Source organism: Aegilops tauschii, chromosome 5 (genome assembly GCF_002575655.3).
Source record: "Aegilops tauschii subsp. strangulata cultivar AL8/78 chromosome 5, Aet v6.0, whole genome shotgun sequence".
NCBI classification, from domain to species: domain Eukaryota; kingdom Viridiplantae; phylum Streptophyta; class Magnoliopsida; order Poales; family Poaceae; genus Aegilops; species Aegilops tauschii.
In genome coordinates, this window is record NC_053039.3 from 31,037,491 (window position 1) to 31,054,027 (window position 16,537).

At 49.0% G+C, this 16,537-nt stretch overlaps 1 protein-coding gene and 1 pseudogene across 2 annotated transcripts; one reads left to right on the forward strand and one right to left on the reverse strand.

Annotated features, from left to right (window-relative positions):
• Window positions 1-517: 517 nt before the first annotated feature.
• Window positions 518-11,337, forward strand: LOC109768271 (receptor-like protein EIX2; annotated as a pseudogene).
• Window positions 11,338-12,244: 907 nt separating this feature from the next.
• On the reverse strand, window positions 12,245-15,937 carry LOC109768273 (uncharacterized). 2 transcript variants are annotated; one of them, XM_020327009.4, is made up of 6 exons: window positions 15,668-15,937; window positions 15,509-15,587; window positions 15,010-15,413; window positions 13,020-14,602; window positions 12,696-12,780; window positions 12,245-12,543 (listed from the first exon to the last, which is right to left on the reverse strand). In XM_020327009.4, the coding sequence occupies exons 2-4, from the start codon at window positions 15,515-15,517 to the stop codon at window positions 14,425-14,427; spliced, it is 591 nt and encodes a 196-aa protein (XP_020182598.3). In that variant the 5' UTR covers window positions 15,518-15,587; window positions 15,668-15,937; the 3' UTR covers window positions 12,245-12,543; window positions 12,696-12,780; window positions 13,020-14,424. The 2 variants fall into 2 exon arrangements, with proteins under 2 accessions (XP_020182598.3, XP_073355784.1); XM_073499683.1 differs by having other exon boundaries at window positions 12,668-12,780.
• Between the last annotated feature and the right edge of the window lie 600 nt (window positions 15,938-16,537).

Below are 16,537 nucleotides of genomic sequence, written 5' to 3' on the forward strand. Positions count from 1 at the left end.
AGTTACACTAAGCCTATAGCATACAGATCTAGCCCGTATGATGCTTTCTCAGCTACCCAGCTCTTGTTCTTCCATCATGCATGGCACAACCAGTCCCCAGTTCACCACCCTCATCATCATATGCATCGCCTCTTTTTCACAAATGGTGCATGCACTAGCACTTCAACCCCAGCTTGTGCAAGCCCATGATGGCGGCTGCATCCCAGCCGAGAGGGCCGCCTTGCTCTCCTTCAAGAAGAGCATCACAAATGACGGCGCTCATGCCCTCACCTCGTGGCACGGGCAGGATTGCTGCCGGTGGAGGGGCGTCGATTGCAGCAACCGAACAGGTCATGTCATCAAGCTTCACCTTCGTCGCAATACAGTTCTGAACCCTGATGACGGCGATTACTATGATGGGTGCGCTTATGCTAAGTCATTGTTCGGCGAGATAAGTCCCTCTCTGCTTTCCTTGAAGGATCTAGAGCATATGGATCTTAGCATGAACTGTTTGCTAGGGCCAACCGGTCATATTCCTCAATTCTTGGGTTCCATGGAGAATTTGAAATATATTAACCTCTCTGGTATCCCATTTACCGGTAGAGTTCCTTCTCACCTTGGTAACCTGTCCAAGTTGCAGCATCTTGACCTTGGCCAGGTTGATTATTCTGGGTTGTCCTCAACGGACATCACCTGGTTAACAAAGCTACCATTGCTGCAGCACCTTAGCATGAGCGGAATAGATCTCTCAATGATAGCTGACTGGCTTCATACCTTGAATATGATTCCATCTCTGAGGGTTATCAATATTGCTGCATGCTCACTTGATACTGCAAGCCAAACGCTTCCCTACCTTAACCTCACGAAACTTGAGAAGCTTGATCTTTCTTATAATAATTTGGACCACTCAATTTCATCAAGTTGGTTTTGGAAAGTAACAAGCCTCAAATACCTCAGTCTTCGTCAGAATCAGTTATTTGGAAAGTTTCCGGACGCACTAGGAAATATGACGTCACTCAAGGTACTTGATTTGTCAGACAACAATCTGAATAAGACTGGAAACCTTAAAAATCTTCTTATTAATCTTTGCCATTTGGAAATACTCGACCTCTCATATAATTCTATGAATGGAGATATAGGGGTGTTGATGGAAGGGTTGCAATGTCCACCGGAAAAATTGCAAGAGCTGCATTTCAGTGAAAACAAATTCATGGGGACCCTGCCGAATGTTGTAGGGGAATTCAGCAGCTTGAACATACTTGACATGTGCAACAACAACCTTGTTGGACTTATACCACTAGGGCTTTGGAATTTGGTGCGTTTAACTTACCTTGATCTCAGCATGAATCAGCTCAATGGGAATGTACCAACTGAAATTGGTGCTCTTACTGCTCTAACTTATTTGGTCATATTTAGCAACAACTTGACCGGAAGTATACCAGCCGAGCTTGGAAAACTGAAGCATTTGACTATCCTTTCTCTCAAAGACAACAAAATTACTGGACCTATACCACCAGAAGTTATGCATTTAACTAGCTTAACCACCCTAGACCTCTCCAGTAATCACCTCAATGGAAGTGTACCCAATGAATTAGGTTACCTGAAGAATATGGTTGGACTGGATCTAAGCAACAACAACCTTAGTGGTGTGATCACAGAAGAACACTTTGCAAACCTGAAAAGTTTAAAGGGCATAGACTTGTCTTCCAATAGTTTAAGGATTGTTGTGGATTCAGATTGGCATTCTCCCTTTTCGCTACAGTTTGCAGATTTCGCATCTTGTCAAATCGGTCCTCTCTTTCCAGCCTGGCTTCAGCAGCTGCGGGGAATCACTCATCTTGACATCTCAAGCACCGGTTTAGTGGACAAGTTCCCTGGTTGGTTTTGGTATACATTTTGACAGGCAACATATCTCAATATGTCTAACAACCAAATAAGTGGCAGCTTGCCAGCACATCTGGATAGCATGGCTTTGGAGGAACTCTACCTGAGTTCAAACCGGCTCACTGGGTCAATACCTTCGTTGCTGACAAATATCACTATTTTAGACATCTCCAAGAATAACTTTTCAGGAGTAATACCATCAAATTTTGAAGCACCCTGGCTTCAAGTATTGATTATCTATTCAAACCGAATTGGTGGGTACATTCCAGAATCTCTTTGCAAATTGCAAAAGCTAGTTTATGTGGATTTGTCGAACAATTCTTTGGAGGGTGAAATTCCTCTTTGTTTTCCCATCCAAAAAACACAATTTCTACTGCTCAGTAACAACAGTTTATCAGGAAAAGTGCCAACATCTTCGCAGAATAACACAGTGTCACGGGCCTTACTACTGCCCGGCACCGGCCTGCTCATCAGGAAACAGTACAAGGACGGCCCAGGCGGGAGAGGAGGCCCAACAGTCGTTGCAATGGCCCAAGTTGGAGCAAGTGACCTAGCTATATAAGCTTGTGTGTGTGGAGTGGAAGGGCAAGAAAGAACAGAACCCTGAACCGGCCGCCTGTGGCGTTATCCCCTTCCCATCCCCTGGCTCTCAATTCCCGATCCCCTTTCTTGCTGCTACCAAATTCATCAATTGTACCCAGATATGTGATGAACTGATATTCGATCGAGCAGAGGGAGTTGAGGATCGTATCACACAGCTATTAAGTTCTTGGACCTTTCATGGAACAAGTTGTCTGGAAGACTGCCTTCATGGATAGGAGATCTGGGGAACTTGTGTTTTTTACTACTGAGCCACAATACATTTTCTGGTAATATTCCAATTAATATAACAAGCCTTGGGCATCTTCAGTACTTGGATCTATCATGCATCAATTTCTCTGGTGCAATACCTGGGCATCTATCAAACCTAACACTCATGAAAATAGTACAAACGGAATTCATGTATATGGATGATGTACATGATTCGGGAGATAATTCCCTGGAGATGGGGGTTGGTCACCTCGGAGAAATATTGTCAGTAGTTACGAAAGGACAGCAACTTCTATATGGTACAACACTTGCATATTTTGTGAGCATTGATTTATCAGGTAACTCTTTGACCGGTGAAATCCCTACAGGCGTCACTTCCCTTGCTGCACTGATGAACTTGAATTTATCATCAAACAAATTGAGTGGACCAATTCCAGACATGATTGGGGCCATGCAATCACTGGTATCTCTCGACTTCTCTGAGAACAAGCTTTCTGGTGAAATCCCATCGAGCTTGTCAAGTCTGACATTGTTGGAGGCCTTGAACCTGTCTTACAACAACTTATCTGGAAGGATACCCTCTGGCCGGCAACTTGACACCCTTAATTCAGATAACCCTTCACTTATATACATCGGCAACAGTGGACTTTGTGGGCCTCCTCTTAAAAAGATGGAAAGGCACATGACCGAGTAAACCACGAGGCAGAGTCATCAGTTTGGTTAGGATGAGTAGACCGTTAGGCGCTCCTTCAGGCGACGGCTCGGGCACCTTGCCCCGGTCGCCCAGTGCTCCGGCCGGCGATGGCTGGGAGGTGGTTAGGAGAGGTCCTGGCTCCTCCCCGGCTTGGTCGCGGCGGGGCGCGGCGGTGGGCTCGGTGGTGGCGTCGGTAGGAGGTAGGTTCTGGGCGTTGGCAGGAGAGGAGCCGGAGGACGTGGACGGCGTGGATCTGGAGTCGGAGGCAGGGCGGCCGGTGCCTGAGGGCCCGTCGTTGGGTGATTTTGTCGCCTACGCGCAAGCCGAGGGGAGCGGCGCCGCTGGGGCGCGTCGCCGCTTCGCCCCGGGTGGCCGGGGTTCGCGCGCCGTCGCTGTTCAGGCCTGGCCGCCCTCGCAGACCCCGGTCAGGGGGGCGTCTCCTGGAGATGCCGCGCAGACGATCAGGTCGTGGGCGGCGTCCGCGATGCTCGCTCCAGTGGCCTCGGAGGCTGAGTGGCCGCGCCTGCCGTCGCAGGTGGCCGCCGGTCGGGGGCCGGAGGAGGTGGAGGCGGCGGCAGGGCGGTCGGCGGAGGACGATGGCTCTGTTTCCTCGCAGGCTAGGGTTGGCGCTGCTGGGCCTGTGGCCGTGGTCGGGCTAGTGGGCCGTGGGCCGGCCCCCGTGCCTGGGACGGGTGGCGAGGGTGTGTCTTGCCTAGTGGGGCCCACACATCAGCCTGCGGGCGGTGGCCTGGTTCTTACTGGGCCGACTGGCCCGGTTAGGCCCGCGCCAGCGTTTCCTAGGTCTAGGCCCAGCGACGGCACATTTTTATGGCTGCGGCGCGGCTGCCTCGCCCCCTCGCTAGGGTTTCCCGCAACCAGAAACGAGGTGCGGCGCCTTGCTCACCTCGCCAGATCCATTCGCCCCACCCCCCCCCCTCCTTCGCTTCCCATTTCGTTTGCAGCGGCGGTGATGAGCGAGCGGCGCATGGAGAAGAGGCCGATGGAGGCCAAGGACCTGGATGGGGCACGGCGGCGGGAGCGAGACCCGCGGGAGAAGGCGTCGCAGGAGATGCGCGTGAGGCAAAGTGGTAGATCCGACCGCTTCCAAGAGCAAGTGGGGCGCGAGGGGGACTGGGGTCCTCCTCCCCCCTGGTGGATCCAGCAGCAGGAGAGAAAGAAGAAGAAGAAGAAGGAGTTGGCGCGGCGGCGGGAGTTGGAGCGGAAGCCAATGGATCACCCTAACTGTGGTGGTGGCCACGGGGATCCACTGGCCAAGAGGCCCAGGGCGGCTTCCGCCCCCCTGACGGTGCCGCTCCTCCCTGGATCGAAGGGTACGGCGGACGAACCCACTCTAGTGGAGGATGTGCCGAAGGCCCCGGAGGTGGAATGCTTCAAGTGCGGGAGACTTGGCCATTTCCAGTCGCAGTGTAAATTCAAGCCCTTGTGTGTGCTATGCAAGGAGGAGGGACATGCGTCTGCGCACTGCCCGACGAGGGGTCGGCAGCCTGTTTGCAGATCATGGGTAGCGCAATTTCTGGGGAAGGCTTCTTTTGTCTGCAGTTCGAAGAGGAGGAGGAATCCGAGGGTCCACGGCAGCTCTCTGTTGGCAACGCCGCCATCCTCTCGGCTGAGCCAGGACGTCTGAGCCTGCGGATTCTTATTCAGGAGCTCAACCACATGGTCACGGGGGATTGGGACTGGCAAGTCACCCAAGTAGGAGAGGACGATTTCATGGTGGTGTTCCCTTCAGCAGATCTCCTGCATATGGCCCGGACTAGTGGCAAGCTTTTCCTTTCTATCAACGATATCATTGCTAGGGTGCGTGATGTGGAGCAAGAGGTGATTCTCCCGATGGTGATGCCAGAAGCTTGGGTGCGGCTCTACGGGATCCCTGAGAAACACCGCAAGATTGAGTGTATCAAGGAGGCTTTTAAGATGCTGGGACGTCCGATCGTGGTCGACGAGCTTTCCCTCATAAAGTTGGGGCCTGTGAGGATGAAACTGGCTTGCAAGTCGCCGGCTAAACTTAACGGCACGGTCGAAGTGTGGTTTAACCAAGAAGGGTACCAGATCAAGGTGGAGGTGGAGCGGATGCCGCGGAGGCTGGGGAACGGAAGTGGTGCGTCTGGGGCGGGCCCATCCGCCCCCCTTTCAGAAAGCCAGCATGGTGCGGGCGGGCAGCTCAAACTTAAACCCGGGGCAGCCGCGGTGATTAACTCCAAGCAAGCTGTTAAGGGTGCGGCAACGGGCAACTCTGCGGCTGGGGGGCACCAGCAGGTGGCGCCGGGCGCGGGGGCGGCCCCGGCTGGCCAAGATGTGGAGATGGGCGAGATGCATGAGGAACCCGAAGAGAGCATTCCAGATACTTCCATTGACATGGAGACTTGGGAAAAGTTGGGTGTGATAGCTACTCAAGACACTGCTGTTAGTTCCCCCCCCCCCTCGCCCGCTCCCTGGATCAGTCTTTCGACCAGTACGGCTCCAACTTGCCTCAAATCAAGCCTGTGCCCTTGCCGCTGGTGTCGAAGGAGTCAGACCCTTTGACTGCCTCTCCAGCGCGCGCAGGGGGCTCGGGGTCAGGATGCGAGGCAACTGACCTTACCCCGGCCTCGGGCAAGCGGATGTCGAGCGGCTCCGGGCGGCAGGGCAAGAAGACAACAGGGAGGAAACCAGGGAACAAGACGGTGGCCAAGGAGGCGGCGGGTGCGATCGATGCGCTGGGAGGAGAGCTAGGAGTGGCTCTGGAGGCGCCAGGGCCGGCGACCAAGGCCAAGCGTTCGAGAGCGACTCCGGTGGCGACCCGGGCTCCTAGCGTGCGCGCCAAGGCCAAGCTCGGGAACTTGTCCTCGTTGGAAAGCGCCAAGCTCCGTGCGGCTGACAAGAACATGGACGTGACAGGTAACCCTTCCCCCTCTTACAAGATCTTAAATGCCTTCTCTGACGTCCATCTAGCTGAGATTCTTCACGATAGTGGCGTTGCACTAGATTCCTCGCCTTTGGATATCATTCCCTTAGTTCGCGCGCGTGAAGATGCTCAGGCCGCTCTTGCGGCTGCTGCCGCCCGTTGTGCGGTTGTGCAGCCCGCGGATGGTCAGGCCGTGATACCAGTAGGGGCTGGTGCAGTAGATTTGCCCACCGAGGAAGACGAGGCCGGGGTGGCCTCGGACTTGCCTTCTTCCAGCCGAGCGCCGGCAAGGAAGCGTGTGGCCAAGGCGGTGAGCTCCCGTGGAGTTCACCTGCGTAATAGGGTTATCTGATGAGATACATCTTCTGGAACATTCGCGGATGCGGCCATGGGGGGCGGCGTACGCAGCTCAGAGAGTATATGTCTAAAGAACACATAGATTTTGTTGCGCTCCAAGAGACTATTAAGGCTGATTTCTCGTTTAGAGATTTAGTGGCGTATGATCCTTTACAGCGTTTTGATTGGTTTTGGACCCCTTCCATGGGGCACTCTGGAGGTCAGCTGATGGGTTGTAATAGAGATATCTGTGATGTTATTGCGTGGGAGCCGGGTTTATTCTATATTGCAGTTACTGTTCGTCACCGGGTATCCATGGCTACTTGGGTGATTGTCAGTGTCTACGGGCCGGCGGATCACGCGAGGTCTGCAGATTTCTTGGGGGAAATCACAACCTTGGTCGGGGCCAAGCGAGCGGCCAACTTGCCCATCGTGGTGGGCGGGGACTTTAACTTGATCCGCTCGGGGGCGGACAAGAGCAATAGCAACATTGACTGGGCTAGGGTGTCCCTTTTCAACAATGTTATTGCGGCCGCGGCTCTTAGGGAAATTGCGCGGACAGGTGCAAGGTACACTTGGACTAACAAACAGCAGGTTCCAGTGAGATGTGTTCTCGACCGTGTTTTTTGTTCAAACGATTGGGAGGCCCTGTTCCCCCTTTGTACCTTAATGGCCGAGACGCGCATTGGTTCAGATCATGTCCCTTTAATTCTGTCGTCAGGGGAGGACAGTAGGCGTCGCAGCCGTAGATTTTTCTTCGAGACGGCGTGGTTCGAACACGAGGGCTTTTGTCAGTTGGTCACGACTCGTTGGGCCTTGATTGGAGACCAGGTGGGGTGCCAAAGAGGACTAGTAGAGTTCTGGTCCACTGCGGCTGCGGCATTGCGGGCTTTCCTCAGGGGATGGGGGGCCAACCACGGCAGCGAGTCCAAAAGGGAAAGGGAATGCATCGTGGAAGAAATCGCGAGTTTAGACGCGTAGGCGGATGCCAGACCTTTCTCTGGCGACGAATGGGAGCACCGATATTCTCTAGAAAACCAGGTCTTGGCTATCCTTAGAGCAGAGGAGGAGTACTAGCGACGTAGGGGCGGCGTCAAGTGGGTCGTGAAAGGAGACGCCAACACCGGCTACTTTCACGCGTACGCCAACGGCCGTAAACGCAAGAGTACCATCCTAAGACTACAGTCGGAGCATGGGACTCTGGTGTCCCAGTCTGAAATCGTTAAGCACATCTTCGATTTCTTTGTCGAGTTGTTGGGAACAGCCGACGAGAAAGGCTTAAGTCTTAGGGAAGACTTATGGGGCCCGGAGGAGAGGGTGTCTCAACAGGAAAACGACGCACTCATGCTGTCCTTTATGCCACAAGAGATTGACCTAGCGCTTGCGGGCATGAAGAACGACACGGCTCCAGGCCCGGATGGCTGGCTGGTAGAGTTCTTCAAAAAGTTTTGGCCTTTCCTTAGAGAACTCTTCCAAGCTATTATTAATGGCTTCGCCCTAGGTACGGTTGACCTCTCGAGACTTAATTATGGGGCGATTTGTTTGATTCCCAAGGTCAAAGGGGCGGATACAATCAAGCTGTTCCGTCCGATCACGCTCCTAAATGTTCCCTTCAAGTTATGTGCCAAAGCCTTTGCCTCTAGGTTAGCGCCGGTTGCCCAACGAGTTATCCATAAGAGCCAGACCGCTTTCCTTAAGGGTAGAAACATTCTTGAAGGGCCTATTGCGCTCATGGAGATAATCCACGAGTTAAAACGTACTCGTGGACAGGGCGTTATCCTCAAGCTCGATTTTGAAAAAGCGTACGACCGCGTAAACTGGGAGTTCGTGCGGGAAGTCCTCCTCAAAAAGGGATTTGAGGCGGGTTTCGTACACCGGATCATGCATCTGATCTCGAGTGGCAACGCCTCGGTTATTGTCAATGGCGAAATGGGGAAGTTTTTCCGTAATAGGAAAGGGTTAAGACAGGGCGATCCCATCTCCCCACTTGTCTTTAATTTTGTGGCAGACGCTTTGGCAGCTATGCTGTCCAAGGCCAGCGAGGCTGGTCATGTTAAGGGACTCGTTCCACACCTCATCCCGGGTGGTGTGACCCATCTATAATACGCAGACGATACCTTGCTTTTGTTTAAGCCCGACGATCATAGTATCGCATCGATTAAGCTTTTGTTATTAGCCTTTGAGATCTTGTCCGGTCTCAAAATTAATTTTCTTAAAAGCGAGGTCATCATCATGGGGATGGACGACCATCAAATTCGGCGTGCCGCAAATCTACTTAATTGCAAGCTTGGGAGCTTTCCAATAAAGTATCTGGGGCTTCCTATATCCCATCGCAAACTTTCGATTTCAGAGTGGGAGCCGCTGTATGGGAAGGTGGCCAATAGGGTTAGCCCGTGGCGTGGGCGTTTTATGTCTTCTGCGGCTAGGCTCATTTTAACTAACTCGAGCCTCTCTTCCCTGCCCCTATTCACTATGGGGATGTTCTTATTAGCGGATGGCGTGCACGCTAAGATAGATACACCGCGATCCCGGTTCTTTTGGGAAGGAACTGGTATCAAGCGGAAATATCACCTGGTAAAGTGGGCGGCTGTCTGTAGGCCAAAAAAATTCGGAGGTTTGGGGATCCTAAACTCCAAACTTATGAACGTAGCCCTTCTGTCCAAATGGTGGTGGCGGCTTGCCCAAAACGAGACGAATCTCTGGGCTCAGCTGCTTAAGGCTAAGTATTTCCCAAATGGGAATCCTTTCAGTGCCCTGGCCAACGGCTCCGTGTTTTGGAAAGGGATCCAAGCGGTCCGACCAGCGTTTGCTATCGGGGCCAAATTCCAGATTCAAAATGGACAATCCACTCGCTTTTGGCTGGATCATTGGCTGGGAGCCTCTCCCCTTTGGCAAAGTCACCCCAATCTTTTTCGGATTGCCACTGACACCAACATCTTAGTGGGAGAGGCAGTCCGTACTGACCCTCCAGCGATCCATTTTATGAGGGCCCTTTCCATTGCCGAACGGGAGGCATGGGACGACCTAGTGCAACAAATTGGTGACAACCGTATAGGGCCGGGCGAAGATTTGGTCGAATGGAGCTTGACAGCGTCCCGGAAATTCTCGGTTAAATCTTTATACAACAAGCTTACTGAAGGGACAGCGCTAGACATAGCTAGGGGGCTATGGAAGGCAGGCCTGCCCTTGAAAATTAAAATCTTCATGTGGCAATTGCTCAGGAATAGGCTGCCCACGTCGGATAATGTGGCAAAACGTAACAGTCCGGCTGACGGTACCTGCACTGTGTGCGGTCTAGGTGAAGATGCTAACCATGTCTTTTTTAGATGCCACCTAGCCAGGTTCGCGTGGAGTGCAGTTAGGGAAGCCTTCCACTCGAACTGGAACCCAGCCTCGGGGAACGACCTGATAGCCATCCTTAAAACCACGCGAGGGTCTAGTAGTAGAATCGCTTGGCGTTGCGTAGGGGCGCTACTGTGGGCTATTTGGACGACGCGCAATAAAATTACGATTGAGAAAAAATTTCCTAACCACCCTGCGGATGTGATCTTCAAATGTCACCTTTTCTTTCAGACTTGGACTCCGCTGGGGAAGGAGCGCGATGCTGAGCGCATGTCGGAGGCCATGGCGCGCATCAAGACTATCCAGGTGATGGCTAGACAAGACACGACGACTCGATGATGCTTTTGGTGCCTCCGGTGGCTGTTTCATGTTAGATAGGTCTTCTGCGTTGGATGATTTGTATGGTGTAATGTTGCCTTCGCGTGGAACCTCTGTGCTCGTTTCCGTCGTCCTCTTGGACTGAACCTGTTTTATGCTTTTCTGGGTTGTACCTTGCTGAACTGGTGCCTGAGGGCTTTATTAATTTAAAGCCGGACGCGTCTGGCGTCTTCGTTCCAAAAAAAAAAGAATTGTCCAGGAAATGATTCTTTCATCATCCATAGCGATCTTGAAAGCACCAAGCAAGAGTTTGATCCACTGACCTTTCATTTTGGTCTTGTGCTGGGACTTGTGGTGGGACTCTGGGTGGTGTTTTGTGCATTGTTGTTCAAGAGGACATGGAGAATTGCTTATTTCCGGCTCTTCGATGAGGTGTATGATCAAGTCTATGTATTTATGGTCGTGAAGTGGGGAAGCTTCGCAAAGAACACAACAGCAGAATAAGCATTTTCTTTTCTGAAGGAGGCAGTGTCTGTGATGCAACCAATGAAAAGAGCTCTAGATTATTAACCAGGGCGAGGAAGATCTTAAGCAGCATATGTTATACCCTGTGTTTAGTTCTTCGGATGGTCTTATGACTTTACTGTTATGTAACTACTGCGGTCTTTGGTGCATTGTTTAATTAGCTTGATAGTTGATACATGTAAGACTTCTGTACTATTCTTCTGGACTGTAATCATCAGTTTCTTTCCCTGAATTATTTCAACTTTTTTCTGCTACACAATGAGTTGAGTGCTTATATTTTTTGTGGGATGGGCTTGTCCTCTGGACGAAATCGATTGTGCAAATTCCTGCAAAACTTCAGTTTATAGTCTTGTGCTCTGTGATGTACTGCGCCCTTACTTCCCGAAGAGTACAGTGCATTTTTAGAGCTGCATGTGTTCCGTTTCTCAAGTTTCGTGGGGTTAAGAGGACATGGAGAATTGCTTATTTCCGGCTCTTCAACAAGGCGTATGATCAAGTCTATGTAATTGTGGTCCTGAAGTGGGCAAACTTCGCCAAAAACACAGCAGCAAAATAAGCAATTTTCTTTTCTAAAGGAGGCAGTGTCTGTGCTGCAACCAATGAAAAGAGCTCTAAATTATTAACCAGGGTGAGGAAGATCTTAAGTAGCATATGTTATACCCTGTGCCTAGTTTATACCTCTAAATAAATATGAAGATGCTTAGTTCATCTGATAGTTTTATGACTTTACTGTTATGTAAGTCATAAGATCACATAAATGTGTCACCAAGCATATGTTGTCCACGTACTACCAGTTTCAGATGGATTTTGGTTAGAATATTTTTTGTCAGGAAATATCCTGCATGCTGATTTCCCCATTGCTTGGTAACATTTTTCTGTAAATCATATCCAAACATACCTGCAAACATGAACAGTCTGTAACTGTAAGAGTTAGTGTGGCGTTATTTCTCTGCATGTACCAACCTATAATTTTTTGAATGCTACAAAATTTCCATTGTCTGCAAAACAAGTCCGTTTCACATGAAGCACGCAACGAATCCCACAAACCACCAGAACATATATTCAAAATTATCATCTCCTAGACATTAGTTTTTAAATATGTGCCATGAAAAACTGAAATGTTCAATCGTTCGACAACAAAGATGTACATCCATGAAAACTTAAAACTTCAGAGCAAAACTACTTTGCAAGACAAAGAAAAAAAAGGAAAAACAGCTATAAATAGACTACGAACAAAGTACTAGTAGAAATTGTTCTTTCGCAAAATTTGGTTTGTTTGTGTCATCAGCAACAATTAGCCTTCGACAGTTTAATCGATAAGAAAACTTCCAATTTCACATCACCTGACAAAATGGGCGAACACCCAACAACTCAATTCGTAAAATGATTCCTCTAAGCTCTGGGGCTCCAAGGATAAAAGTCATTCCAGCCACATGATAGCTTCAGCAACAGAAACTAAATCCACAAGTTCATTAAGCTACCACAGCAAATCAGATTACATTTCAACAAAGAGAATAAATCGACAACTACGCTAGGCTGCAAATAAGTCATGGCAGTTCAAAGACAGAAACTAAATCAACAAGCACACTAGGCTGAGATAACAAGTCATGTAGTAGTTTAATAAAAGAAACTAAACTGAAAACTACACTAGGCTGCAACAACAGTCAACTCCACCATGTATGCTGCTGCCTGAGAATGTGCTCTGATATTTTCCATCTGCTGTTGAGGTGAAGGCATGAGGCGCTATCTCCTGCAGTGCATAGTAGTCAACTCTTGGGATTAAGAATCGGTAGCAACAAGTAAAAACTGTAACAAGTAAAGTTTTCCCCTATCAAACAGTACATTAAGATTGTCGCCCGAAAAGAAATCTGTACATTGAAAATTTGTTCAAGTAGTGCTTACAGCCTGCTGCTCCTAGACGGGCAGAATTGGGACTTCGCGGGGAATTGGGTTTCCGTTCAGTACATAGGAAACACTACCCAATGCACTACAGAAAAGAAAATAAGGAAAGATGTAAGCAAAAGTTGTTGCCACATTTATTGGAACCAATAGTAGAATTAATCTGTAGTACTATAACTAGGTATATAGTGCTCATTCTGTACTTGAAACTGTTAAAGGCATGCATGGCCATAGAAACTCATTTGAATTTCAGTATTGAAGGTAAGTGGTACAACACATTGCAACACTATATATATTAATGTACACAAATGGCGGATCACATAGTACCTGCTGATCTCCGCTTCCCTAAAGACAGCTTGTTGCAGGAACTTCACGGACCATGCACTAGTAGAAAAGAGGGCTTTTGTCCCGGTTGGTAAGGGCCTTTAGTCCCGGTTTTTGAACCGGGACTAAAGGGTCGTTACTAATGCCTCCCCCCTTTAGTCCCGGTTCTTACACGAACCGGGACTAAAGGCCGTCCACATGGGTGTTATCAACCGGGACTAAAGGAAATTTTATGATTTTTTTTTTTGAAATTTTTTTTTGCGATTTTTTTAAACTTTTTTATTTTTTTTATTTTCAAATTTCTGAATTATTTTAACCTCTAATCTCTAATCACCACCCCTCATCACTGCTCAATTTATCTTCTAATCTCTAATCACCCCTCATCATTCCAAATCATCTAACTTCCCGGACGGTCACCCATCCTCTCACTACTCCAGCCTGAGCACGCTTAACTTCCGGGTTCTATTCTCCCTCCCTCGTTTCCAAGTCTACACATGTTGTTTTCCTGACAATAGTAAGATGTCAATCCTATTAACCCTCAGCAATTTAGCTTGAGCATGAAGTGACACATTTCACTGTTTGAGTTTGAAACTATTGTTTTAAAAAACAATAATTATTTAGTAACACTAATATTTCTGGAATAATTAGTTTGACCATTGTTTGACCACAGTTTGACCAGATTTGACCAAAATTCAAAACAACTGAAATAATTATTTAGTAACACTAATATTCTAGAATAATTAGTTTGACCATTGTTTGACCACAGTTTGACCACAATTTGTAATTTTTTGAATTTTTTTGCCTCTCCAGATCTTAAAAGCCCCGTATCTTTTTTTCTGTTAGGTTTTTGAGGATTTTGAAAATGTTTAACGGGGTTCCCCCCGTTAAATTCGGATGTAACTTTTCGAGTAGATGATTTTTCATATAAAAAACTTTTTCATCCGAATTCGTATGCAAAAGTTATGCCCATTTTAAGAAATCCAGAGAGATTTTGCAAATAAAGTCAAAATTCATATTTGTTAATTTTCCCAACAACTAGACCACATATCACATGGGAAACTTTTTTTTTGACACTTCCATCATTTTCTTTTGTTTTTCCTAAAACTGAAAAGGCGGTCCGGGGGGGGTGTAGATGGGACCTTTAGTACCGGTTCGTGCCATGAACCGGTACTAATGCCTCAAAGCCCATTAGTACCGGTTGGTGGCACCAACCGGGACTAAAGGTCTAAAGGTCTAACCTTTAGTCCCGGTTGGTGCCACCAACCGGAACTAATGGGCATCGCACCCTTTAGTCCCGGTTCGTGGCACCAACCGGGACTAAAGGGCCCAGGTGAACCGAGACTAATGCCTTAGCCGCACGAACCGGGATAAATGCTCACATTAGTCCCGGTTCGTGACTGAACCGGGACTAACGTGAAAACTGCCATGTGACCAAAGCCCTGTTTTCTACTAGTGATGCCTCGTAATCTTGATAAGATATCCCAACAAGATGACCGCTTTGGTTGAATATAGGTGATCCGAAACGACCAAATGAATGAAAAGGAATACCATGCCTCCAATTTGCCAATGGGCCTGTTCCTCCATCGCTGCTCACAACAAACAAACAAACAAAATACAAACAGCACATTAGAGCTATATTATTATTGTTATAGAAAGGGAGCATCATGCCCCCAATTTCATATCTCATGAAACTGACAAATGGCACATAACCATTCGCGTCAAGGGGATGCCCTACCCCGGATTTCAGCCCAACGCAACCTTCCAGCTATCCTAACAAAAACACACACCATACTAACTTCAAACATCCTCGAACCGAACAAAATCAACTAAACACAATATTGCGACCATCTACGGATTATCCATATCGAAAGTCTTGCAGCTATTTCAGAGCCAAGAAGACAATAGAGCTATCTAATCTAATCTAATCTAATCTAACCCAAATGCAACATGCTAAGAAGTTTGATGATCCTCTATACATATATAGTAATCTTACGTGACGTTTCCTGGACAATACATTGTTGGCGTGAAGAAATCCTCCTGTGGAAATAGAAAGCCATACACTTTCTCCTCTCGCCGAACAGGCCCAGTCTCAAATGTCACCGGTGGCACATAACCATTTGGTTGCACCTGAAGAACCAATGCACAGAAGCCATCTACGAAAAACTGCATCGATGGAGCCACTGGCACACCATCGTATCCCCCGGCAGTCGGCAGATTCACCACGAAAGGGCAGTTCTCCTGTCGGAAGAATGTGTCATCCGCGAGCACGACGCAGGATCCATCGTCCTTGATGGAGACGATGGTGCCGGGGAGGACGACGGTCAGTATCTTCCCCTTGTTGTCAGGATTCGGCCACTTGAAGGAGATCCGGACGATGGACTTGCGCACAAATCCACGCTGAACCAAACAAACATACTAGATAGATATAGATCCACACCATGAATCAGAGGGGAAACAACATATGGGGAATCTCCATGAAGACGGACACTGACCTGATCCATCTAGCAAGAAAGAAAGAAGGACGGGACGGACGCGGGCGAGGAGGGAAAAGGCGGGCGTTTTCAGTGGGATCTGGAGAGCGAGCAAGCGAGTAAGTGGTGCGAGCACAAGGGGAATCGAGGCAGGCTGAAAGGAGACGGGAATCAACTCACCGTCGTTAACCGGAGGAGACTCCTGAGGAGCTTGATGTAGGAGGACGCGTCGGTGGGAGATACAGTGGGTTGAAGTGGCGGCGGCGGCGGAGGAACCCTAGACGGTCGCCCCTCCGCGCTCTCTCTGTCGTACGGGAAGGTGACGGGAGTGGGACTAGCCTCTGCTCTGATGGTCGTAAGCAAGGTTTTAATGGCGGTTTTCTCTGCTTGGCGGCAAAGTCATCCCTTCCCTGCTAAACTAAACTGTTCAGAGCAGAGCAGAGCAGAGCTACACTGATTCAGTTCAGGTGGTGTTCTGTCTCAAAACACGTGTTATGAAGAAGGTGGCACTGTCCAATTGCTATTGCATTATTGGAATGTTTATTGGCTAGTTTTAGCCGACATATAGTGATCATACCCAAGCCCCTATTTCCGGGGGCGTTTTCACCCCAATATTAAACCCAATTGGATGAAAATGACCTATGGGTAACTTTGGACATGGCACGTGTATTTTTTTGGTAGCCTGAGGGTTAGAAATAGCGTCGTGGATCTTAGACTTGCGATAAAAAATTTGTTAACGTGAGTGCTGAGTTCGTGGGTGCGGTTAGCAATTTGTTGTGCATGTGGGCCCTGATGGCCCGTTGACCTGGTTGTGTGGCGATCCTTGGGCGCTTGCGTAACGTCTGTGGGCTCCTCGTGTTTTTGATCGGTGCCGCTTCCATTGCTATCTAGAGTCTGCTGTTGTTTCTGATCGGCGCCGCTGCCGTCGTTTAATCTGGAAACCTCGCCGCTTACCGTTGCCGCTGCCGTTCTGCAATCGGGTTGTGGTTTATAAATAGACCGTCTTTCTTGCCATATCATTATCTCCATGGTAGCTCCTTCCTCCTGTCG

Coding starts and splice junctions, on each gene's coding strand:
- LOC109768273 (XM_020327009.4), bottom strand. Junction 14,603..15,009: donor TATTGTCCAGGAAACGTCAC/GTAAGATTACTA, acceptor TGTTGTGAGCAG/CGATGGAGGAACAGGCCCAT.